This window comes from Lynx rufus, unplaced genomic scaffold (assembly GCF_022079265.1).
Source record: "Lynx rufus isolate CCGP_SWC_20201006 ecotype Redwood Valley unplaced genomic scaffold, mLynRuf1.p SCAF_13, whole genome shotgun sequence".
Lineage (NCBI taxonomy): Eukaryota > Metazoa > Chordata > Mammalia > Carnivora > Felidae > Lynx > Lynx rufus.
Genome location: NW_025814827.1, coordinates 9,929,451 through 9,953,725, shown reverse-complemented (window position 1 = coordinate 9,953,725; position 24,275 = coordinate 9,929,451). Strand labels below are relative to the sequence as shown.

Below are 24,275 nucleotides of genomic sequence, written 5' to 3'. Positions count from 1 at the left end.
GGAATTCTTCTGAAGACAAAATATATGTTTTCAAGGAGGAGTATTTTGGGCAAATGAAAGGAAACCCAAAGAAAAATACCGTAGACGATAAGGAATCACAGAGGGTCTGAGATGGGAGGCCACGGAGAACTTGTGGGCCACCCCTTCTCTTTACAAAGGGGGAGACTGAGGCTGAGAGCTAGCTGGAAGTGACTGGCTTAAGGTCTCTCATCTAGGTAGCTGGGTTGACTTCCTGGGATCTAGCCAATCTTACCTTCCACCCTGCCCCCAAGAATGTCAGTTGTAATGCAACTGATCTGGAAGGAGCTTCTGTGTCTCTCATGCTCGGTGCTGATTAGAGTTGCCAAATTTAGCAAATAAAACTAAAGAATGCCTAGTTGAATTTGAGTTTCTGACAGACAGCACGTAATTTTTTAGTGTAAGTATGTCCCAAATCTTGCAAGGGATATACTTATGCTAAAAATTACACCACATGTGTCCAAACTTCAAATTTAACAGAGCTTCCTGTGTTTTATCAGGGAACCGTAGCTCTGACTTGTTACAGTAACAGTTACTGTTTGTGCATGTATTTTTCCAGAATACCAAGAACTGTTTGACATAGTCTTCCTTTGCCCTCCTGGCACACCTGGAAGGTCTTTGTGATTATTGTCCCTATTTTAGAGCTGAGGAAACAAGCTCAGAGAGGTGAAGCAACTTGCCTGAGGTCACACGGCCAAAGGTGGCAGAGGAGGGATTGAGTCTGGGTCTGTATGCCACGCCTGTGGCCTCACCTGTTGGGCAGCAGAGGTGGTGGGAAAAGAGGAGAGTTTCCTGGGGGCTGGATTTATTATTTGAGGAAACCGATGATCAAAAGCAGGTCCACCCCCCCCAGGTGTGAACTCCCCCCCACCCCAGCAGTGACATGTTGTCTCCTGTCTTTCAGAATCACCACCGCCCCCCTATTCTCGGCTGTCTCCTCACGACGAGTACAAGCCACTGGGTAAGTGTGTCCTCCTTCCCACCGGCTCCCTTTCAGTCCAGGGCCCAGCCTCAGTGCTCAGGGGTGTGGAGGGGAGGGGGGAAAGCAGGCCTGGTTGCCTTTGAGATGGGGCGAAGTTTTACAAACACACCTCCGGTTGGGCCAAAGCAGACCCAGGCTCTGCAGCCGGCTATTTACGTCTTGAAATTCCTCCGCTCATCATTAACCTCTCTGTGACCTTTAAACATGGGCCTGTGGGAGATGAATGGGTTTTGACTTAAGCACCTCACTGGAGATGGGTTTGGTATTTCCCTCTTTTCCTCTCTCCCTCCCCCAGCCCTTGGTTGTTCTCCTTTGACTTGTGTTAATTAGCACTATGACAGATAGGTAGAGCATATGAAGTCCCCTTTGAGAGGGGTGGTGTTTTTCCCCCCATTTTAAGCCAGGAAGTTCACCTGGGCAGAAACAACCGTCGGACTATGCAGAAAATCCGTGTATTGGTGCAGAAAGCCCCTGGCGTGGTCCGACCCCGGGGTGTGCTCCGTGGAGGTGGTAATGTCATTGTAGGCAGGTCCCATTCAGAGTCAGAAGGGTTCTCTGGAAACCCTTGGGGCTAGATGAGCAGCTCGTATTCTGGAGTAGCTGCATGTGGTTTTACAAGTAGCGGTGGCTTGTTTTCTGGCGCTGCTGGGTCCCCCAGAGGAGGATACCAGGGATGGGGTGAGTTCGTTTGGCTTTACTAAGTACCAAGAGAGAAACTTTGCGACCCAGGCAGTTCCCGTGGGAGTCAAGCTTCCAAAGTCCGATAGCACAGTAGTGATGCTCACACATTCCACCAAGTGACCACAAGAAGTGGGTTTTGTTTTGTTTTTGGTAAAGGCCTCTTCCCAGTAGCCTGTGTCAGCATCATCTGGGAGGTCACTTCTAAGTGTCGCAGACTCTCAGGCATCCAGGCCAGTTTTCTTTCCAGGCCACCCCCCCACCCCCCTGCCTTGTGCAGTCAGAAATGCCCACCGGGTCCCTTCAGGAGTATGACCTCTTCAGCCTGGGAGGACAGAGCCTGTCCCATGACGGTGTGTGAGTCAGTGGTTTAATGATGGCAACTTCCTCATTGTTTTTCCCCACGGATGGTCATCCCGTGCATGGAGGAGCTTTATTTAGTTTTCTGGGGGAACCGAAGAGGTCATCTGGTGGGACCCTGTCACTTCATAGATGAGGAGTCTGGCTGAGGGCTGGAGTGGGCCCTGCAGCTAATGAGCAGCAGGGCTGAGGCAGAAACCCCATTCAGCTCGGCGGTTCCCCATCCCTCCCTCACAGGCCTGTCTCAGCATTTCCCAAGTCAACATAATTGCACTGGTCGCTTAGAAGATCTGTAGATCCATTAGAGGGGGGGGGAAACCCTCAAAGGTTCTTAGTAAATGTAGCCCCTTAGTTCGAATGTCGAGGATCATTGCCCCGAGGAATTGCAGGTCAGCCTGTGATAAAGCAGCAAAAATCAGGACACCGCCTGGCCCTGCAGAATGACCATTTGGAAATCAACAGGTGTCCCGGTTATTTTACAAATGGGACAACTGAGGCCCGGAAAAGAGGAAATGACACTTGCTGGTGGTCACATAGCTCAGGAATCTGTAGACTATGGCCTGCCATCTGTTTTTTGTATGTTTCGTGAGCTAAGGATGTTTTGTACTTTTTTCGATGGTTAAAAAAAAAAAAATCGAAAGAGTAATATTTCCTGACATGTGAAAATTACATGAAATTCAAAGTTTAGCATCCGTGAAAAAAAATCCCGCTGGAATATCACCGTGTTTGCCTGTTTCCATGTTGTCTGTAGCTGCTTCTATGCTATAGTGACACAGTTGAGTAGCTGTAACAGAGATCGTGTGGCTTACAAGGCTTGAAAATACTATTCGCTCCGGGGCCTTTTGCAGAAGAAGTTGGTGAGCCCTGATTTTTATGACTGATGGTGGAGGTTGGACTCAAACCTGGGGCTCCAGCTTCAAAGCAGGGTCCCTCTCTGGGGCTCGAGCAGTGATCAAGGTTGGGAGTGTTCTTTTTCTCCATCAGCCACTGCAGGGTATCAGATGTCAGGGCCTCGCTAGAAGCAATAAATGGGAGGGTTTGGAAGGATGCAGGATAGGGACTTACTAGCTGTGAAAGGTGGGAACCGTTCCCATGCCTGGGACCCTCACAGAGCTGCCCACGTTGGCTCTACAGCGGCTCCCGCAAGGAATAGGGTCCAGCCTGCGATGTTGCACTTTGGGAACATTAGATCCAAAAAGCAAAACGCTTTTAAGAAGTTCCCACTTGGGCATTGGGGTTATTATTTTTGTTTCCAAGAGATTTTCCATGTGTCCGTAGTTTCCTCCTAACACATTTTAGCAGCAGATAACTTTTTCGTGTCCTGATAAATAGTCCGGGCTATTTTTTGTATTATTTTCTTTTCCTTGCATTGTTGCTTTTTCATAAACAGAAAGTCAGTTCACTTCTAAGCCTCTGTGATCACATGAGACCAAAAAGCAAAATAAAACCCAGAACACCCAGTCAGCATCTGGCAATTGGGAAACAACAAAAAAACCCCAAACCACCCCCCCCCTAGAATTGGTTAATGTTTCATCTTACCGCTCCCCAAACCATGTGGTAAAAGGGAAAAAAAAAATCCTACAGGATCGAATGGAATTCTAGCTAGCCAGGGCCTTGGCTAACGGTTTTGGTCCCAGGAATCCCCAGGTTGGTCAGGTGGGACCCACTGAGCCAGACCTGGGTTGAGCTGGGTAAGAAGGTGATGAGCTGTCAACCTCACAGAACGTACCTTTTGACGCCTTCACATGGACAACGCCCCATAGCTGGTCGCAGAGGAAAAAATTTGCCAGTCTGCCTGCCCCCAAAAGGCATCGGCTTGTCAAGGTGGTAGCTTAGTGTCCAAGAGAAAACGTGCCAAAGATTTTCTTTTCCTCGTCTCACCGCACTGCAGACAGGGAAAAACAAATAATGCATGCCATACGAAGTACTTAAAACTACTTTAAAAAAAAAAAAAAAAAAAAAAAGAATGCCTTAAAAAAACCAGTCCAGGCATTGAAAGTTGCTCCGTGAGCAGGTTTGGATGTTAAAGAGTGGAGGAGGGAAGAGCGAGAAAAAAAGTTAATCTGGGAGCAAATGCTTGAGCCCTTAATTAGAGGGGTGTAAGCGGGACAGAGTGAGGATGGCTGGTAACTTGTTAAAACAGAGCTTCCCGAGCTCCAGCGGGAGGAAGGAAGGAAGCAAGGAAGGAAGGAAGCAAGAAGGAACAACTTTAAGAATTTTAATGGTTGTAATTAAGCACAGCAACTATGAATTGTTTAGGGGCTTAATTTAACCTTACCCACAGAGGCTCCAAGTTGCTACTTGCTCAGTCCCCTGAACTTGGGTTATTTCTGTGGTCAGGGCAGTTGAAACTTTTTCAGGTGTGAGGGCTGCAGCAGTCAGCATTTTCCAGGGAAGTTCCAGGGCCGGCTGGCCTGGTCTCGCGTGATCGCAGGACCAAGTTACAGAGTGGCATCAGGAAGCTGAGAGGGACACGTCGCCCTTTGCAAGCACTTGCGTGTGCACATGCACACGTACACACACAGATGCGTGAGAAGAAAAGAGAGGAGCGCCCCGCAGCCAACTGAGTTGTCTTTTTGTTTCTTCCGTAGATCTATCTGATTCCACATTGTCTTACACTGAAACGGAGGCCACCAACTCCCTCATCACCGCCCCGGGTGAATTCTCAGGTTGGCATTTCTGTCCTTGCACGTTGCTGTTGTGTTGAACTTCACAGAAGGGGGACAGGTTGGGGGCGGGGGCTTGATGGAGGCCTTTTTGATTTCCTTCCTCCTTTTCTTTTCCCCTTTCCTCCCACCTCTTGGATAGGAAGACTGTCCCTGTCTTCATCCTTGGCGTCCTTGGGGTTAACGACAATCTGTACGAATGAGATCTAAAGATGGTCACTTTGAAAGTGCCTGTTGGTCCACGTGTTCACCAGTGGACTCCTCCTTGTCTCATGGAAACAGGGAAAGCCCAGCACGACCCTCTATCCCTCATTTTAGCAGGGGAACCTCTTTTCCCAGCTGCCAAGAGGCCCCAGAGTGGATGTGTTTGTATATATTTATCTTTGTGGGTTTCTCCTCCTGTCCCCACCTCTGGGGAAGGACAGACGTGGAGGGTCAGAAGAATGGAGGTCGAGTGGGTAGAACGAGCTTGGACAGAGGGTCTGGCAAACGAGGAGTTTGCCAAAGGTTGGTAGCTTCCATGTCTCTCCCTGAGCAGTGGCTGCTGGGCTAGGAAGCAGAGAGAACCCCAGTTTGGAGTCTCCCAATCCCCTGCAATTAAGAGTTGGCCACAGGGGGCCTCACATTCCTGGGCCTACCTAAACCAACCCTTCCTTAGGAGATCAGAGGTTGGTGGTGCCCGGGGGGGCATCGAGGGCCAGGAGGGACTCTGGTGCTGAGGTCTGTGGGACCCTTTGGGAACATGATGGATGGGTGTGCCGTGAAGACAGCTGGGGCTTGTGGCCTGGATCTGTGCTGTGTGGTGTGACAGCCACTCAGGCTGGAGCTGCCTCCCAAGTGGGCATGGCTGGGTCTCCACGTGAAGGCCTCTGTCTGTCTGCATCGCAGCTGCCCTTCCCCTGCCCCACGCCCATGTCATGATAGCAATAGCCGCGACCATAGCTGTTTAGTGTTTCCTCTGCACGGGCCCCTTTTTCATGTATCAGCTCAGAACAGCAGTAAAGGACTCACTCAGGGTCACATAGTAGCAGAACCACTCGCCACTGTGCTTATAACCACTGCTCTGTCCCCCCTTTCCTGCAAGGGCTGACTGTATCCCCAATGCCTCCATTCCTTCACGTGAAGATCTGTCTGTCATTCTTGCCACCCCCTCCCCATGACTCTAAGAGTGACACGATGCTGGCTGTGCATGGCGGCCTGGCCATTTCCCGTGTCTGAGCCCCTCTTCATTCCGTATTCCATCACAACCATGGAGGTCACAAGAGTATGTCTGTTTCAAAGATAAGAAAACTAGAAGCTGGAGCAAGAAGTGACTTGCCCCGGGGTCACATAGTGGGGCTCAGCCGGTACTGAGGTCCAGGGCTTCGGGGTCCTCCCTGCCTTCTGGTCTCTGGTGGCCCCCTCTAATCGGGGGTTTCCTCTGTGCCTTTTGGCCCCTACTTGGTTGTAGTGTTTTTCCCTGAAAGACCTTACCGGACGAATGTAAGAAGTTAATATTTCACTCCATTCTTTTTTCTCCTTTGCCTATGTAGAAGGAAGCCACGTATAATTTTGAAGCAAGAGGCTTAATGGTATTTCTGAATGCATGATTCTGTGCCCTTGCCAGCCCTCAGGATGTGTTTAATTTAGGTGATTGCATTGGGATGGGTTGGATGGATGGGTAATTTTTCGACATCCCCCCCCCAACCCCCATCCCCCCAATTAACGGTGGAAATTCTCATTTGCGGGGGTGCTGTAGAGTTCTGCAGTACGTTTGCAGATATAGTCTCTCTTTTTTTAAAAAAAATTTTTAATGTTTATTTAGTTTTGAGAGAGAGAGAGAGAGAAAAAAATGAATGAGTGGGGGAGGGGCAGAGAGAGAGGGAGACATAGAATCCGAAGCAGGCTCCAGGCTCTGAGCTGTCGGCACAGAGCCCGATGCGGGACTTAAACCCATGAGCCGTGAGATCATGACCTGAGCTGAAGTCGGACGCTTAACCGACTGAGCCACCCAGGCGCCCCAATCTCTTTTGATCTCTATCATCCCAGAGCTGATCTGGTGTGTGGCTCAGGCAGGAGGGAGCAGACCCCAGAACACTTAGGGAAACCAGGAGAGAGCGCCCTCTGGAGGGACGTCTCTGGGAACCCTGGGGTCAATAGGTTTGGCTGCCTCCAGGGCCCAGGGGCCCTGTGTTTGGGATTACTGCCCAGTCATCCCAGAGCGGTGTGTGGTAATGGCCAGTGAGGAGGCCCCTGCTGTTCTTAACTGTGGACGAGGACTACTTGGTTCTCATGAGAAAATCGGCGGCGGGGGGGGGGGGGGGGCATGCAGTGACTTGGAATTCTGAAGGGCTAGGGGAGCTGGGGAGGAAGTTTGGGATTGGCACTGAGGGGATCAAATGGGATCTGGCGGGCTTTGGTCTGAGATCTGGGTTGTCTCAGTAGGCAAGTGGAACCTTCCCCACGTGGTCACCCAGGCCCCTTCCAGGGACTTAATGCGTCTCCTCCCACACCGGGGGCTCCCTGTTCAGCTTTTCCAGCTTACTCGTGCTCTGGGAATCTGAGGACCAATGGGCAGTACGTTGGCACTGCCCCTGCCTCCTGGGAGCTCATAGGCTTGGGGCTGGAGTAGCTGTCACACTGGAGGACAGGCTCCGGGAGGGAGGCCCTGCAGGGTGAGGAGAAGGCCCAGAGGGGTGACAGGTCTCAGTGGATGAAGGTAGGAGTTGTCCATCTGGCTAGGATGTAATGCAGGGTTGTGCCTGGCAGGGTGGGAAGTGAGGTCAGAAAGATGATGGGCAGGGTGTTGGGCCAGGCCAGGGTGTTTGATGGTCAAGGACAGATAATCATGCTGCCGCTGTTGTTGTCAACAGTTGACAGCTCTTGACACTCACTACTGAGCACTTTGCGAAGAGCTGGTCATTCTCCATCTCGTTGACTCCTTACCACGAACCAGTGAGACAGATGTGATTCCCCCTGCTTTATGGGTGAAGAAACTGAGGCTCATTGCTGGGCAGGCTGCCCAAATTCCTGAATTGTGAGTGGCAGGCTTGGACTGGGACTGCCCAGCCCTCCAGCCCCGAGGGTCCTGCCTGGCATTCCGCAGCTAGCGTTCCCATCCCCTTCCCTGAGACACACCCTGGTGGGGGCTGGGGACAGGGTAGAGCCTTGGGACAGCCCATCCCTGTTTAAGGACTGAGAATGGGGTGCGGGGCTGGCAAGAGGTGTAGGGCTTTGTGCTTATCCTTGTCACCACTGGGCAAACCCTGCAGACCACCCAGAGGCCACACCGGCCAGCCACCTCAGCCCCCTCTGCCTCCCGGAGTCCTGAGGGGCAGCTGTTCCTGAGAGCCTGGCCCCTTTCTTGAGCAGGGTCTGCAGCCCTGCTTGTCGGCCTTGTTCAGTGTCAATCCCAGCGCCTGGCTTGGAGCGTTCTATTTTGATCCAGCTCCAAGGTCTCGGCTTCACTTTCCTGTTCTGTGGTTGAGGCCACTTTAGGGGGATGGTGGGCATTTTGAGGCGCAGTCATAGCCGGGGCAGGCAAGGGCATGTGGGTGGCCGGGCGGGGGTGCGGGCAGCAGGACAGAGGGCTGTCTTGTGTCAGCTCTCTGCTGAGTGGTTGACAGGACACCCTCATCTGATCTGTTTATCAGCTCCACATTTAGATGCATGATCCCTGCTACACAGATGAGAAACCTGAAGCTCAGGAGGGACAGTGACTCCACCAAGAGTACTCAGTGAGGGGCAGAATGCACAGCTTCCACTAGATCTAAAGACCCTGACACCCAGAGTCTTGACAACCTAGGAGTTCCTTTTGGGGGTGCCTTCAAAAGCTTGATGCTCTGGATTCCTTCCCTAACTCAGGGCCTGGGACGCCTAAAGCTCCCTCAGGCCATCCTTTTCCCCTCCACAACACCTCTACCTTTCTCCCATTCCCTTGATTTCAGTTTAGTTTAGGGAGGAAAACAAGATTAGCTAGTTAAATTCACACTAAAGTGTGAGTGGCTGGTAGGCAACCCTTCTTGGCAACTTGAAAGTAGAATATGCTATAATTCAAAGAATTGTAGGATGAAGGGCCACATAGGCATGGTCATTCTGAGGAGGGATGAGTGAGGAGGGCAGGATTCTCTTAGCTCTTGGCTGCCCTAGGCTAGAAGAACAGAAAGAGCATAACACAAGGAGCATTATGCCCTGGGTGGGAAAGAGCGGCCAGACCAGGCTCTGTGCTGGGTGCGGAGTGAGCTTTGGGCCAAACGTTTAATGAGGGCCTGAAGTGCTGTGTTGCTTTAGAAGCCAGGCCTGCCCCATTCCAATGCTGTGGGGCTGGGGGGGTGCAGCCCTGGGCCAGCTTCAGGAACCAGTGACTCCCCTCTGGTAGCCTATTCTAGTGCCTATCAGATAGCTATTCAAGTGCCTTTAGTAAGTACCTATGGTATATAAGGTGTGGTATAAGCTGCCAGTCACAGGGCTGTCCCATTTCCCGACTTTGGATGTGTGTACGGTCAGTCCTCAGAGCATGCTGTTTCTTTAGAGCTGTGTCGGTGAGGGCGGTCCCTCACTTTAAAGAGGGAAAAGCCCAGGGAAGGAAGGGAGCTACACAGGACCACGTGGTGGTGGGGGGGGGGGTCGGGGTGGGAGCTCAGCTGCATGTATCTTTCCTCCATCAACCAGACTGTAAGCTTCTCGAGGGCACAATTCATTCTCTAGGATTCTTGCATTCTGTAGATTGACAGAGTTTGGGAACAGAGGCTCAGAGAGGTTAGGAGAGTGGCTGAGGGCCACACAGCGAGCATAAGCAAGTAGAGCCAGGTTACAACCTAGGGGGGTCCGTGCTGCCCAAACACCTGCCTCCTTTCCTCTCAGTGGTCTCTGAAGAGGTACCCTCTGGGGTTGGCGCTGTCTGATGTTCATCATCGGTGGCTCCGGAAGCTGGGAGAGGAGCATGTTGGTGCGGTATTGTTTCCTGCTGCTTCCTGATTCTGGGTTCCAAGATGCTCTCCTCAGACACCCCCATCCACCACAGACCCTAGAGCCCCTTGTTCTCCAGGGTGCTCAGTTCAGTTCACTCCATGTGTGCTGAGCTTCTCTAGCAAAGTGGCTGAAGAGCACGGGCTGTGCACTGTTGGACGCCGGGTTCCAGTCCCAGCTGTGCCCGTTCCTAGTTGTGGGGCTTTGGGACAGCCACTTGGCTACTATGAGATGATGCCCGTGAATCAGCCAAGGCTTGGCACACGGCATATGGTAGGTGTGGCCATTACAGCGTGGCAGGCACTGTGATTAAGGCTGGGAGCTCAGAAGATAAAAATTACATTATCTCTATCGTCATGGTACTCACAGTCAGGGGAAGACGCAGTAATAATGAGGAGGGGTGTAACAGGCCGTCCAGAGGAAGAAGAGATTAGGGATAGACGCTTGGTGTGGTGAGAAGGCAGCCCAGGAAGACTTCCTGGAAGAGGTGATGTCCAAGTTGGGTTTTATGGGATGAATAGGAGCCTACAAAAGAGACAAGTTTGGGGGGTGGGTAGATGCGTTTCAGGTAGAAGACATAGCAGGTGCCAAGGTCTGGAGGTGAGAAAACAGCCTGATGCTGAAAAAGCAAAGGGATTTAGAGGGGCTAGCAAGCAAAGCACCTGGTGTTGGCAGGAGATGAGGCAGGGGGAAGCCAAGTCCTGTTAAAAACTTTATACTGTAATACACAGAGTGCACAGGTAAGTGTCCGGCCCAGCCAGTTTGTATAAACCGATCGCACCCGGGGGGACAGGCAGAGCCCGGAAAACGTTGCAGGCACATGACAGTGTTCGTTGCCTGTAGGTCTAGGTGCTGTGTGCCGAGTGGTTTAGGAGGAAGCGCTGGAGGGCAGAGGGGTAAAGTTTTAGCTGCAAAAGGGCTTTCACTTGGCTTTGGAGAGCAGGAAGGAAGTCTTACCTGGAGTTCAAGGCAGACGGTGCCTTGACACATTTAGACTTGAACCCAGATTGGTGCCCACGAGTTAAGAGCTGGCTTTTGGGGGTGGTCCACCCTTGCTCTGTCCATCCCCCTGGGTCAGGCTCTGGCCTGGTGGTGGTGGACCTGGATGGATGCTGGGTTCCTGGGCCAGGACCAGCTTGTCATCTCCATCCAATTCAAGACAGCCCCAGACTCCTTGACTTCTCTCAGGGCAGCAGTTGAGGAGAAGGACCAGTTGCCTCTGGTTCCAACATTGGCAGCATTTGGAACTTGCATCAAGCATGTTTGACTGTTTTTTTTCAGTTTTGACCAACCAGAGCGGGGGAAAAGCCTTTTTCTCTCCTTAAAAACTCCTGGGATGTCACACAAGAACCCATTCTTCCTAGGCTGGTTGTCTGAGGCTGGAATGGAGATAGTGAGGGGTGAAAGGCAGCAGTGACAGAGGTGTTCTGTTCACCCAGAAGACAACAGGGTATAGACAGCATCCTGGGAGGACCAGGTGTTTGTGGAGGGGTCTGGTCATCCTGGCTTGGCAGGAAGCACTGTAGGATGGAGGGCAGCACACTGGAGTGGCTTCCAGGGTTGGTTTTGGCCTTCACCCTGTAGCATGACTTCAGGCAAGCACTTCACCTCTCTAGTCTCAGTTTGTTCAGCTGTATATTGGGCCATTAGGCCACTGATCTCAGGGGCTCCTCGGTAATGGTGTGTTCCAGGCAGAAGGTACCAGATCCTGGCCCTCAAGGGGTTGTGCAGGGAGCTGGGGCTTCTGGCCTGGTAGGATCTTAGCTTCTCATCATTGTCCCAAAGCAGAACTATGCCTGGGACAAGGCCATGCGGAGGGAGGGGATCAGTGTCCTGTATCCCTCACCCCCTGGAGCACTAAAGCTTGGAGTGGGGGTACACTTGACTGATGAAGAATCCAAGGCCCAGAGAGGGCAACTGAGTCACCGGAAATCACACAGCTTTTATACTCATTGGGGTCCCTGACAAAGGACCCCAGAGCTGGTGTGTTTCCTGATGGTAGGCTTTGGGATGACGTCAGTGTCTTGAACATTTATTAGGAACCTACTGCATGCCAGTGGCAGGTGATATAAAGTGAAGAAAGCCTGGCCCTTCCCCTGTAGGAGCTAATGGTCTAGAAGGAGAGATGGACCGCAAGCAAAGAATGGTGAATGATTGCTGGTGCTAAGTGCTGGGGAAATATGGGCAAGGCTTAGCACCAGCACAGAGACAAGAGCTGGGGACTCTGTTGGGGTGGGAATGGGGGATGCAGGGAAAGCTTCAAGGAGAGAGTGATTCTGGGTTGGGTTTTGTAGGATGACTAGGAGTTCACCAAGAAGACAACAGGGTATAGACAGCATGTTGGAAACGAGGGACGGCTTGTGCAGGAGCAGGGAGGTGTATAATAGCACCATGTGTTCTGAATTTGTTTGTGGCCAGAAGGTTAATATGTGTGAGATGGGGGAATAGGGAAAGATGAATCCATCGAGATTGTCCTGAATCTGGAGGAACGGATTAGAGCAAAAGGCTTGTGGTCACTGGGGCCAGAGGAACTCTGGAATATACTTGGTCCCGAAGGGGCTCTGGACCTTGTCTGGCATCCAGCACAGGGACTAGCCCATAGCTGGAGGTTGCTGTGGGATGGATGAAGGGATGAATGGACGATTTTTTCTTGCCCAGGACCAAGAGACCCAGAGTGAGAGAGAACACATAAGATCGTAGCACATATTCAAGAATCACAGGTAATCCCGAGGTCTGTGCCAGGCACCTTGTAAGTGCCATGCATGTATTCACTCATGGAATCCTCCCGACAGCTCTGTGAGGTAGCTACTTTTATTAGCCAGAAATAACTGAGGCTCAGAGAGGTTAAGAAACCTACCCAAGGTCACCCAGCTAGAAAACTAGAACTGGGATCAGAACCCAGGCAGTCTGGCCCCTGTCGGGTTCCCCAGTCTCTGGCACAGGGCCCTTCCTGCCCCCTGAAAGATACAGGACTGACATGGTTGTTCCTCTGGCGCTTCTGTGGCCCTGGGTACCCCCCAGATTTGACAGGAACAACTGTCACCAGGCCCCAGAGAGGAGCTCTGCTCATCAGATGGTTGCTGGATGAGTAAATGAACGACCACTGGGATGGCAGGTGGGCAGGTTTCCGAGAGGGGGTTGCTGGGCCCAGGCGGCGTCCTGTTCCTGCCCAGGGTGCTTTGGCTCGAGACGGAGGCAGCCACTGCCTACCCCTCACTACACCTCAGGCAGCCCACATCTCCGGGAGAACCAGCAGGTTTTCCGAGGAGACCTGAAATTCCAGAAAATGCAGTTGGTTGCTTCCAGCCTAATCACAACCATCTGTCTGCCGGGCTCGGTGGCTCGCCCTCCTCCTGTCCTCGCTGGCACGCTTTCCCTGGGCGTCTGTAACAATCGGGAGCCGCACTCGAAAGTTTCCTTGTCAGGGTAGAGCGGCTGTTGCCAAGAGCTCCTTCTTTGATGCAGAAAATATATCCTGAAGGTACTTTGTCAGATGTTTTTATATTAAACATTCTCCCTCCGTGCCCCTTGGCCGCCAAGGGAAGCAGAGATACATCACTTTTCCAGTTGCCCTTTGTGGAAAGAATTCCTGGTGTTTATGGGCCCTTTCCCCTCGCCACCCCTGGCAGGGCCGGGCACCCCTCGGCCAGAGAGGGGAAGGCCTTGGGGGGTGGCACCCCTGCAAAGCAGGGGTGCCCTGGCCTGAGGGAGGGACACTTCCCTTATCCTGTGGTAGAAGCTTCTGAGTTGGGAAAAATAGAGGTCTCATGTCTGGAGCAGACATCAAAGCCACTGCCCCAGACTGCAAGGTGAATCATTGCCAGGACTTTAATTGATCTTTAAAAAGAGAGGTAGGAGCTCAGAGATAGGAGCCTGGAAACCATTTTAATCACTCCGAGTTGTCCAGGGTTGTGCCAGCACGGGACAGAGCTGGGAGAAACTGGGCTGTTAGGCCTTCTGTGCCAGGTGGGGGAGAAGGTGGGGAGGCGGGCTCCGGCACCCAGCCTAGAATGGGGGGTGTGGGCAGAGAGGGGCAGAGTGCACCTTCTGGCTCTGGCCCCCTCCTCTCGGGCTGAATGGGCTGAAATATGGCACCAGAGGCACCTCTGGAGACAGGCTGGCTGCATCTGCCCATCAAGATGTGTGTGCCCCGGGAAGTCCCAGGCTATGTCTCTCCCCACCCCTCTGCCTGTCTCTGCTCCCCTCCCTGGGTCCTCTCATCCTCTGCCTTATATCCGACACTGAGGGGATATGCTCCCCAGGTGCCCTGTGGGCTCCCAGCCTTGCACTCGGCAGCTGTGTGGTCTTCTGCAAACCACACATTCTCTCTGGGCCTCGGGTCCTGCCCTACTGGGCTGAGGGATGGGGGGAACGGGTCATGGGTCACTCCCACCTGCCGCCACAGCTGCAGGAGAAGAGAGGACACTTTACAAAACAGGGACTCCAGGCTGCTCTCAGGGGACAGATGCTGGGAATGGGGTTTGGGGGGCAGGGCCTGGGTCTTCCCCACCTAGTGCCCAGCTCAGGGCCCAGAGTGTGGTAGATACTGGCATGGTGTCTGTGATTCACAGAAGCCACCCCCCACTCCCCCAGAGGGCTTAGAACAGCTTTCACAGGGATGCCATGCTCTCTCCACACCCCTGGACTCTCTCAGCTCATGTGGTCTGTCTCAGGCTCAAGGAAACCCTGGTATGGACTGGGGGAGCCCTGCCTCTGGAGCCTCCATTGCTGTTTGACCAGAGAGAGGAACCAAGAATGGCAGAGAGGGCCCATCTCCTCCTACCTGGCTGCCCGGCTGTGTCTTAGCTGCCTGCCCTCTTCTTCACAGGACAAAGGCCAGAGAAAGCCCCAAGGGCTTCCTTGGAGTCTAACAGTAGTGCTGAACCTGGCCTGGGGGCCAGGAGACCCGGGTCCCAGTTCTGGCTTTGTCCCACCTGTCTTGGTCTCAAACTGCTTCCATTCAGCCTCTCCCTCTGTAAAATGGGCCAGTAGGTCTAACCCATTGGTTCTCAGTTCTCTTTGCACATTAGACTTCCCTCTTCCCTGAAGAGTTTTTAAAAAGCTCAGACCCCATTCCGGAAATGCTTGGGGAGGGACTGGGCATCAGGATTTTTAAAAATTCCCCAGGCGATTCTAATATGCAGCCAGGGCTAAGAACCCAGATCTGGCCATCTCCTCCTCAAGGCGGAGCCTTTTCTATAGCGGGGGGCCCCCAGCCTGTGCTTGATCACTTCTGGGGATTGGGTGCACATGGCATCTCAAAACTGCCTTAAAACAGGTGTCATAACTTCCAGTGTTCAAGGGAGAAAACTGAGTGTGGGAGGTGGTTAAACTTGACTTGCTCAAAGCCACTCAGCTAAAGGTGAGCGTCTGATCAGCAACTCCCTGAGGTTGGTGTAGTTTTCGTTTTCTGCAGCGAGGTGGGTTGTCTGATGGCTCAAGAAAGTCGCTGCCCTCCTTGTTGCCCGGATGCCTCCCTTGATCTAAATAGCCTTACCAAAAAGTGAAATGAGACAGTCAGCTCTGCCCAGGCCTGCTTCTGGACCTTGAGGTATGGTGTGGAGTGAGGCGTATAGATGACGGGATGCTCAGGGACCCAGCAGGGCAGGGATGGAAAGCCCAGGCTTGGGGGCCAGACAGACCTCCCTCTTGCAGCCTTACTTCACTTCTGACAAGTGGGTTTGGCAACATCTCATGGATGCCCTGGAGATGCCATACGTATGGTGCCTGGTATGCATTTGATTTTCTGTGAATGTGAGGAAGTGAATTGGTGACCAAGTATTAGCATGCTGGGTGGGATTTTATGAAGGAGAAGGTACCCAAGGCAGGGCCTTCTCAGGAAACTTAGAATCTAATTAGAAAGATTGGGGGGAAAAATCACTTCCTAGAGAAGCAGGGTAAATGCTGTTTCCCAAGGAAAGAGTGTGGGCTGGGAGACAGCAGCTACCCAGGGAGGCTGCAGGGGATGCGGGGAGCAGAGCTGGGGCCAAGGTCAGATGGAGGGTTTCACCAGGCCACAGGGGAAAGGGCACCCCAGGCCCTGGGAGCTGCTGGGCAAAGGCATGGCGATGTGAAGATGCTTCTCTGAGAATGGGCATAATCCTGGCAGGGCAGAAGGAAGTGAGGTCCATGGGAAGGCCTTGAATGCCACTTCAGGGACGGCCGGACTTTGCTCTGTGGCGGGCCATCGCTGAGTGCCCCAGAAATACTTTTGACTGATGGACGGATCAACCGTATCCTTAGAGGATGGGTTTGTATGGCTCAAGAGTGTAGGGTTTTGTTTGTTTAATGTAATCTTTTTATTGCTGTGTACTATGTGTGTAGAAAAAGCACACATATCCCAAGTGAACGGTTTTTCCAAACTGAGCGTATTTGTTATTTGTGTTACTGTTGCCCCGATCAAGAAACATAATGTGACCTCAAAAGCTCTCTCTCGTGTGCGTTTCCCACCGCCTCCCGCCCCCCTCTCTGCATGGGTAGCTGAGCTCTGTTCTGACTTGGAAAACCGGAGGCTAGTTTTCCTGTTTCTGAAGCTGGCACAAATGGAAAACCTATACCGTGGGCTCTTCTCTTTTTCTTTCCTTTTCTTTTTTTTTTTAAATGGAGATACAGTTGACATGCAATATTGTATTCGTTTTAGGTGTACAGCATAATGATTTGACGTATGTATAGATTACAAAACTATTGCTGCCTAGGTTCAGTAAACGTCCGTAACCACATAGTGACGTTTTGTTTTTTCTAGTGATGGTTACTTTTAAGGTCTATTCCCTTAGCAACTCTCAAATGTACAAGATAGCCCTGTTAACAGTAGTCACCCCGTTACACATTACACCCCCAGGAATGTTTATCTCGTGACTGGAATTTTGTTCTCTTTGACCACCAGTCACCCATTTCCTCCACCAGTCCTGTGGGCTCTCTAATGCCGCAGAATGTTCAGGAGGCTCACCTGTCCTGTTGTGAACACCTGTGAGCGCTCACTCACTGCTGGAGAGGATTCCATGGGTACCCACCATGGTTCCCCTAGGCTAACGTACCCATCTGACTACTGATGGCCACTTGGGCACAGCTCCCAGTTGGGGGCTCCTACCTGTGAGGTGACAGTAAGTATTCTTGGATAGGCCTTTCTGTGGACGTAAGGACATCTAGCCGGGAGTTGAGTCGCTGGGCCGCGCATTAAATGTGTGGTCAGCTTTATTCCAGGCCCTGCCAGGCTCTTGTCCTGAGACCACGGTGTTCAGTCAGAAATGCTTCTGGGATGAACTCTTGGTTCATCCCACCCATTTTGCAGATGAGACTGGAGGAGGGCAGTGCCCGTCCTTGGCCCCACGGCTCCCAAGTGGTCACCCAGCCCGCCTCCCCGCTTCACCCCCGAGGTAGGATTTTAGCCCCATGTCCTTTCCGAAGGCCCTGGGCAGTGCACGCTGGGAAAAACAAAAAGGAGAAAAGAGCGAAAGGAAACCAAACATTGGAAAAGAAGTGTGTTTCCAATAAACTGGGCCTTTCACCGGTAGCCAAACTATTACATTCCTGTACCCTGGGAGCAGCCGACCGGGTTTGCCGCTCTGGGCTGTAAATCTTGCTGGGCGTTGGGTTGGGACTCTCGCGTCGCTCCCGGGGACACACAGACAGGCAGTGTCCTTCGGGGCCTTGGATCCGAAGACGCCGGGGTGACATGTGGTTGTTTGGGCGGGCTGGCTCTGCCCCAGTGGGGCCCCTGACAACAGGGCAGCCTGGCCCTTCTGAGGGAGCAGTGTGTGAGTTACCGTAAGAGATTTTCTCTGCCCGCCCGCCCCCTCCCTTTCTTGGGTGCTTTGATGGGTTTGAGGTGTTTATAGGCTTGATTCATGACCGAGTTACCAGGGTTTTCCACGGAAATAACTTATTAAAGGGGCCGTGCACACAGCGACATTGAAGTCTGGAGAGGGGCGCGCATCAAAGGCGGCCCTGGAGAGCCAAGCAGTTTCACTGGCCGCTGCTCAGACGCGGCCCAGGAGGGGCGGGAGGGGGCGGGCCTGGGCTGCAGGAAAAACACTTGGGCTTAAGAAAACACTCCCCAGACAAACCCAAATTCAGGTCCACGGAAAAAAAAAAAAAAAAAGAGGAGAAAGTGAAAGCCTAGCATTCGGGGCCAGCCCTCCGCCGGACCCTCCTGCCCAGATGCGGGGACACATGTGGGTACCCGGCTGACGCATGGTGCCCGGACATTCTGCTGTCATGCCTGCACCTCCCCTTGGCCCAAAGCTGTTGCTTAGAAGGCAGTGCCTAGGCTGCGGGCTGCCTGCTGCTTTTTGCCAGGGATGGGTGGGGGAGACGTTAGGGGTGGAGGGATTTTTTGGTTCGCCCCTTCCTGAGAGCTCCTTTCCTTTGATTGAATTACATCTGGTTTGTCTTTTGAGGCCGACTAGAAGCTTTCCTTTTCCAGGAAGCCTTCAGGGATTGGGCAGCCCATAGCGGCTTCTCTTTTCTCCCCCAACTTTCAGTGGTTTTCCCTTGCAGTGAGTTGACTTTGCTTTGAGTTTAACCCCTGTCCCCAACCAGACTATGAATGCCTTCTGGGCAGGACCTGGGTCTGCCTCTGTCCCTCAGGGATGTAACCGGGAAACTGGTGGTGCTGCTGCCTGGCATAGCCCACCTCGTGCAGGAAGACATGGTTTGGAGTCATTCCCTGACACTCAGTCCTGGCTCTTGCACAAAAATAACAATTGCAGTAGAAGTAGTACTAATAATGGCCAAAATTTGAGGACAAAACATGTGGCAGACACTGCACATGTTTCTTGCTCCTTAACCCCTTTCAGGTAAGGTGGGTTCTATTACTATGTATCCCAGTTTATTTTCCTTCACTGGGGAGAAGTAATTAGCCCAGGGGCAACACGCGGATTAGTGGCAGAGGTGGGGTTTGAACCCAGAGCTGCCTGACTCCAGAGCTTGTGTCCTTGGACAAGGCACTACACCCCTCTGGGCTGCAACCTCATTCTGTCGGTGAGTTCACAGACTGGTCGGAGAAGCAAGACACGGCCTCATGAGGCTGCATAGGATTTGTTGTTGGCTTTGGTTTATTAAGGTACGCTCTGTATACGGTAAAACTTCATGGAAGTGTATTGTGAATTTTGACAGTTATGTAACTACTGTCACACGGTTAAGATAGAACATTTCCATCACTCCAAAAAGTTCCTTGGTGTCCCCTTGTGGCCAGCCCTTACCCCACCCCCAGCTGCTGGAAACCCCTGATCTGATTTCTCTCTCTGTAGTTTTGCCTTTTCCAGAATATTCTACAAATTTAATAATATGGCGAGTAGCCTTTAATACCTTTTCCTTTAACCCAGAGAAATGCTCTGAGATTCATCCACGTTGCCTCATGGATGGATGGACATTTGGGTTATTTCCAGTGTTTTTGTCTATAAACATGTGTGTTCAGGGTTTTGTGTGAACATAAGCTTTCAGTGAACATGGGTAAATAAATACCCAGGAGTAGGATTACTGGGTGTATATTTAAAGGAGTATTTGCTACACTGTTTTCCTAAGTGGTTGTACCTTTTTGCCATCTCACTAGCGGGGTATGAATGTTTCAGTTCCTCTGTGTCCTCACCGGTGCTTTGTATGCTCAGTTGATTTTTGTGTGAGTTATTCTGATAGAAGTGTAAGTGGTATCCCGCTGCCGTATTAATTCACATTTTTCTAATGACTAATGATGTTGAACATCTTTCCATGTACTTTATTTAAAAAGTTTTTTTTTTTTTAATGTGTGTTTGTTTTTGAGAGAGAGAGGGAGACAGAGCGTGAGTGGGGGAGAGGCAGAGAGAGAGGGAGACACAGAATCTGAAGCAGGCTCCAGGCTCTGGACCGTCAGCATAGAGCCTGATGCAGGGCTCGAACTCACGGGCTGTGAGATCATTACCTGAGCCGAAGTTGGACGGCCAACCGACTGAGCCACCCAGGCACCCCTCATGTATTTATTTTCAATCTTTATATCTTTGGTGAAGTGTCTGTTCAGACGTTTGAACATTTTTTTCTATTGGCTTGATTGCTTTCTTATTGAGTTTTCACAGTTCTTTATATATTCTGCTATCAGAATATATGATAGGTGTTTTGTAAGTATTTTCTCCTAGTCTGTGGCTTGTCTTTCATTTCATAATGGTGGCTTTTGAAGAACAGAAGTTTTTCATTGTTCTGAAGTCCAGTTTATTAATCGTTTCTTTTCATGCTTTTTGTGTTGTATAAAGAACTCTGCCAAACCTGAGGTCACAAAGATTTTCTCCTCTGTTTTCTTCTAGAAGCTTTACGGTTTTAGGTTTTATATTTACGTTTATAATCTATGTCAAGTTAATTTTTATATAAGGTGTGAGATAAGAATCTGTGTTCTTTTGAGGTGTGAGATAAGAATCTGTGTGTGTGTGTGTGTGTGTGTGTGTGTGTAAATCCGTTTGTTCTCTTTGTATTTGTTGAAAAGACTACACTTTCTCTTTTGAGTTATGTTGGCCCCTTTGTCAAAAATCAGTTGATCTTATGTATGTTCCCTTTCTGGACCCTGTTGTGTTTCATTGTCTACGTGTCTTTCCTTTCACCAAAATCACACTGTCTTGATTACTGTGGCTTCATAGTAAGTTTTGAAATCGGGTAGCATGAGTCCTCTTGACTTCATTCTTTTTCTGGGTCGTTTTGTCTAGTCTAAGGATTCACATTTTTATATTAATTGTACAATCAGCTGTTGATTTCTACAAAAAGGCCTGCTGGGATTTTGATTGGGATTGCATTGAATCTGTGAATCAGTTTGGGCAGAATTGACATCTTGACAATGTTGAGCCTTCCTATCAATGTATATGGTATACTTCTCCATATATTTAGGTCTTTGATTTCTCTTCATCAGAGAATACAGATCTTGTACGTTACTGTTAAATTTTTACCCATGTAGTTCACGTTTCTTGGTACTGTTGTAAATTGTAAAACATTTTCCAGTTACTCCTAATACATAGAAAGACAGTTATTTTTTTATTTTTTATTTTAATGCTTGTTTGTTTCTGAGAGGGAGTGAGAGCCAGCACACGAGGGAAGGGCAGAGAGAGAGGGAGACAGACGATCTGAGGCAGGCTTCGTGCCGACAGCAGAGCGTCCGATATGGGGCTCGAACTCACGAACAAACAAGATCAAGATGTGAGCCGAAGTCAGATGCTTAACCGACTGCGCCACCCAGGCACCCTGACAATTAGTTTTTAAATAGTGATTACGTAAGCATAGGATTTTAATGGCTTGGGTGCTCGGTATTGGGTGTTATGTTTCAGAGGAAGAGTTGCAGAATGGAGATTTTTGTTTTTCTTGTTGGACCCTCAAGAATATCACCTCTGCCCCATGACATTCCCTAAGATGGTCAAGTGTGAATGTCTTCTACTGAGACAGATGTGGCATCTTGGGTGAGTTGCCTCAGCCTTTGGGTGTCAGTTTCCTGCCTGTGAAGCGGAAAGCAGTGGACAGAACTGGATCAGATGACCCGGTGAGGGCTCTTCTAGCCTGGAGTTTGATGTTCACACAGGCCGCAGGGTGGGAGCTTCAGAAGGGCCCTGCGTCCTGGTCTTAAGGAACCCTCTCCTTATTTCACAGAACAGAGAGGGGAGGGCATTTGCCCCGGGTCGCACAGTGGCTGACAGTGAAGAGAAGACAGGTCTCTTGTTCCCCAGTCCAGCCCCTCACCCCTGATTCGATGGGGAAAGACAGCCCAGCGGGAGGTGACTCCACAGCTGGGAGGGAGAGACTGGGGAGGCGGCCATCGGTGCTGGCAGCCACGAGGCTGGCTGCCGGGAGCTGTGACCCTCAGAAGTGGCCAGTTCACGTTTGGGCTGTTTTCAAAGTATAAAAGCACCGTGCTTGGAAATGCGGGTTTTGGCTGACCTCACCCCGAGTGTGGAGTTTAAAGGCCTTTGTAACTCTTTGGTTTGGAACCGGGTCTGGGCATGGCTGGGGAAAACACTGGAACCCATTAGTGCGCGTTCCAATTGCTCTGCCTCTGGGAGAGGGAAGCAGCCTCCTCTCCCCTTAGTCACCGCAGACAGCCCAGGAACCTGAAGGGTACGAGCAGGGAGGAGAGGGCAGGGGAGAGGAGGTGAGTCCTCGGCCACAGAGGCCCCAGCCTGGCCTTTGGTTGATGGTGCCAGGAGCAGCCCAGCATTTCATGCCTATTTGCTTTGATTTTCATGGCACCTCTCTGAGTTACCCCATTTCACAGATAAGAAACTGAGGCTCAGAGAGGTTTCACATCCTTGCCAGAGCCATACAGGGAGCAAGTGAAGGAGATTTGACTGGAACCCGAGTTTTCTCTGAAGTCAGAAGCTGGTGGGACGGGGACAAGCTGCCGATGGGCACAGGGTTTCCGTTGGGGTGAGAAAAATGTCCTGGAATTAGATAGTGATGGTGGCCGCACATCGTTGTGTGTGTACTCAGTGTCACTGAACTGTATGTTTAAAAATGGCTAAATGGTTAATGTCATATCACGTGTGTTTTACCACAATTAAAAAAAAAAAAAAAAGCTGGTGTGCCCTTTTGCCCGTCAGTGCTGCCTCCCTCCACAGCAGGCTCCTTGGCATGGGGGAGTATGGGCCGTGGCACCTGGCCCTCCTGGTCGGTGGAGCTGCCCAGGGTCCAGGCAGAAGGGCGGGCAGGGGCTTTGGCCAACGGATAGCCACAGCCAGGTTGGCTTTTGCACGCCATTCCCCTCTTTAAGGATAGAGAGAAACTTAGACCCTGGCAGCATCCCCAAGAGGATGCTGGGACACTGTCCCAGAGCTCTTGATCCACACAAAAGAGGTGGGACCTCGGGTGACCATGGCCTGCTGGCCACCAAAGCCATGCCATAGTCCAGGGCTGGGCTGGAGCCAGAGTGGCTGCCCTGGTGCCCGCCCGGTTGGCCTCTGGTCTCTGTCCCTTGGTACTGCTGGACGTGAAGACTCTTCCCCCACCAGAGCCTTCCCCTTTGGGAGGGAAATCAGGGAAGGAAGTCAAAACCTAATTGCCCGTATTTTTTAGAGATGCATAATGAAGGATGCGGGGGAAATGAAATGAGGGACTTCAGCCAAAACAAACAAGCAAATAACTAAATAAAAGGGACGTAAATGAAGCAATCTTGATAATTGTTGAATCTGAGTGAGCGTTAGCTCAGGTTGGGTTCTTAGAAGCAGAACCCAAGGTGGGGATGTGGACAGACGCGGCTTACCCCGGGGGGGGGCACGTTCTCAGGAGAAGGGGGGTGAGGGAGGCGGGATGGGGCAGCGAGGATGTGGTCTCAGCTGGAGTCCAGCCTCAGCCTGACCCTTCGGGGAGCTCTCCCGAGCAGGAATTGCAACTCAGAGCTGGTCACACCTCACACCGGGAGGCAAGGGATTAGCCTTTGTTCCCTGTCAGTTAGTCACTGGCTGTCAGCGTATGCATGTGTGTAAACACACACACACACACACACAGGTTGGGGGGGGCTATAAACGCCTGACCAGGACGATTCTCCCAATAAGGGGCATCTGTGAGCCATTAGCAGCCCCGACGTCCCAGTAGCCGGGCATAGAGGGGGCTTGGGTGGGGTATGTAACAGCACCCCCTACATGGATATATGGGAGTCTCTTGTTACTATTCCTTCTACTTTTGGTGTCTGGTTGAACACTTCCTTAATGAGAAACAAGACATCTCTGCTGAAACAGGGTTCTGAGAAGGAAGGAAGAAAAAGGGAACTCCCGCCCCTTGAGTGCTGCCTTTGTGCCAAAGCACCTCACCGTCCTCTTTCACCTGGGTTCTTTCCCTGACACGAATGGGGTATTTGAGACTCAGAGAAGTTAAGAAACCAGTCCTAGGTCTACAGTTGCCAGATTCAGCCAATACAGGATATCCAGTTATATTTGAATTTCAGATGAACGGCAGCAACGGATTTTATTTTTATTATTTTTTTAATGTTTATTATTTTTGAGAGAGAGAGAGAGAGAGACAGAGAGCAAGCAGGGAAGGGGCAGAGAGAGAGAGGGAGGCACAGAATCTGAAGTAGCCTCCAGGCTCTGAGCCGTCAGCACAGAACCCAGTGTGGGGCTCGAACTCACAGACTGTGAGATCATGACCTGAGCCGTAGTCGGCCACCCATACCAACTGAGCCACCCAGGTGCCCCAGCAACAACAGATCTTAGGATAAGTATGTCCCCCATAGTTTTTGGGGCAAACGTATACTGAAAAGTTATTTGGTGTGTACTTGAAATTCACATTCTCACTGGGCGTCTTGCCTTTGACCTGAGAGCCCTGTCTAGGCCACGTATCTTGTAAGGGGTGGAGCTAAGAGTTACACTCCAGTGGGATGATGCTAAAGCTTATGTTTTTCAACCCTGTCGGGTTTAGCACTAACAAAAGGCTTTTGGAGGCAGTATCTTGCCAGGGCCTCATACGGCCTGATAGCAGAGCCCATTGGAATCACGTGGTCAGCTTTGAAAAATTCTGATGCCTGGGCCCCGCTCCAGACCAATGCAGTCAGTCTCTTTTGGACACCTCCACCTCCAGAACTTTTTTAAAGCACCACCGGTGAATGAATCTAGCATGCAGTCAGGGCCAAGAATCACTGGCCAGGGCCCCCAGCTCTCCATGTTCATGAACGTGGAAAGGAATATACCAGA

The 24,275-nt window shown here is 51.3% G+C and overlaps 1 protein-coding gene across 1 annotated transcript in view; it reads left to right on the top strand.

The window, feature by feature from the left end:
- The window catches only part of SMAD6 (SMAD family member 6), a 75,100-nt gene that overhangs the window by 7,489 nt on the left and 43,336 nt on the right, over window positions 1-24,275 (top strand). Inside the window, exons 2-3 of the mRNA XM_047074438.1 lie at window positions 923-979; window positions 4,630-4,707. Coding sequence (XP_046930394.1) covers window positions 923-979; window positions 4,630-4,707 — 135 coding nt within the window. The remainder of the gene's footprint in view (window positions 1-922; window positions 980-4,629; window positions 4,708-24,275) is intronic.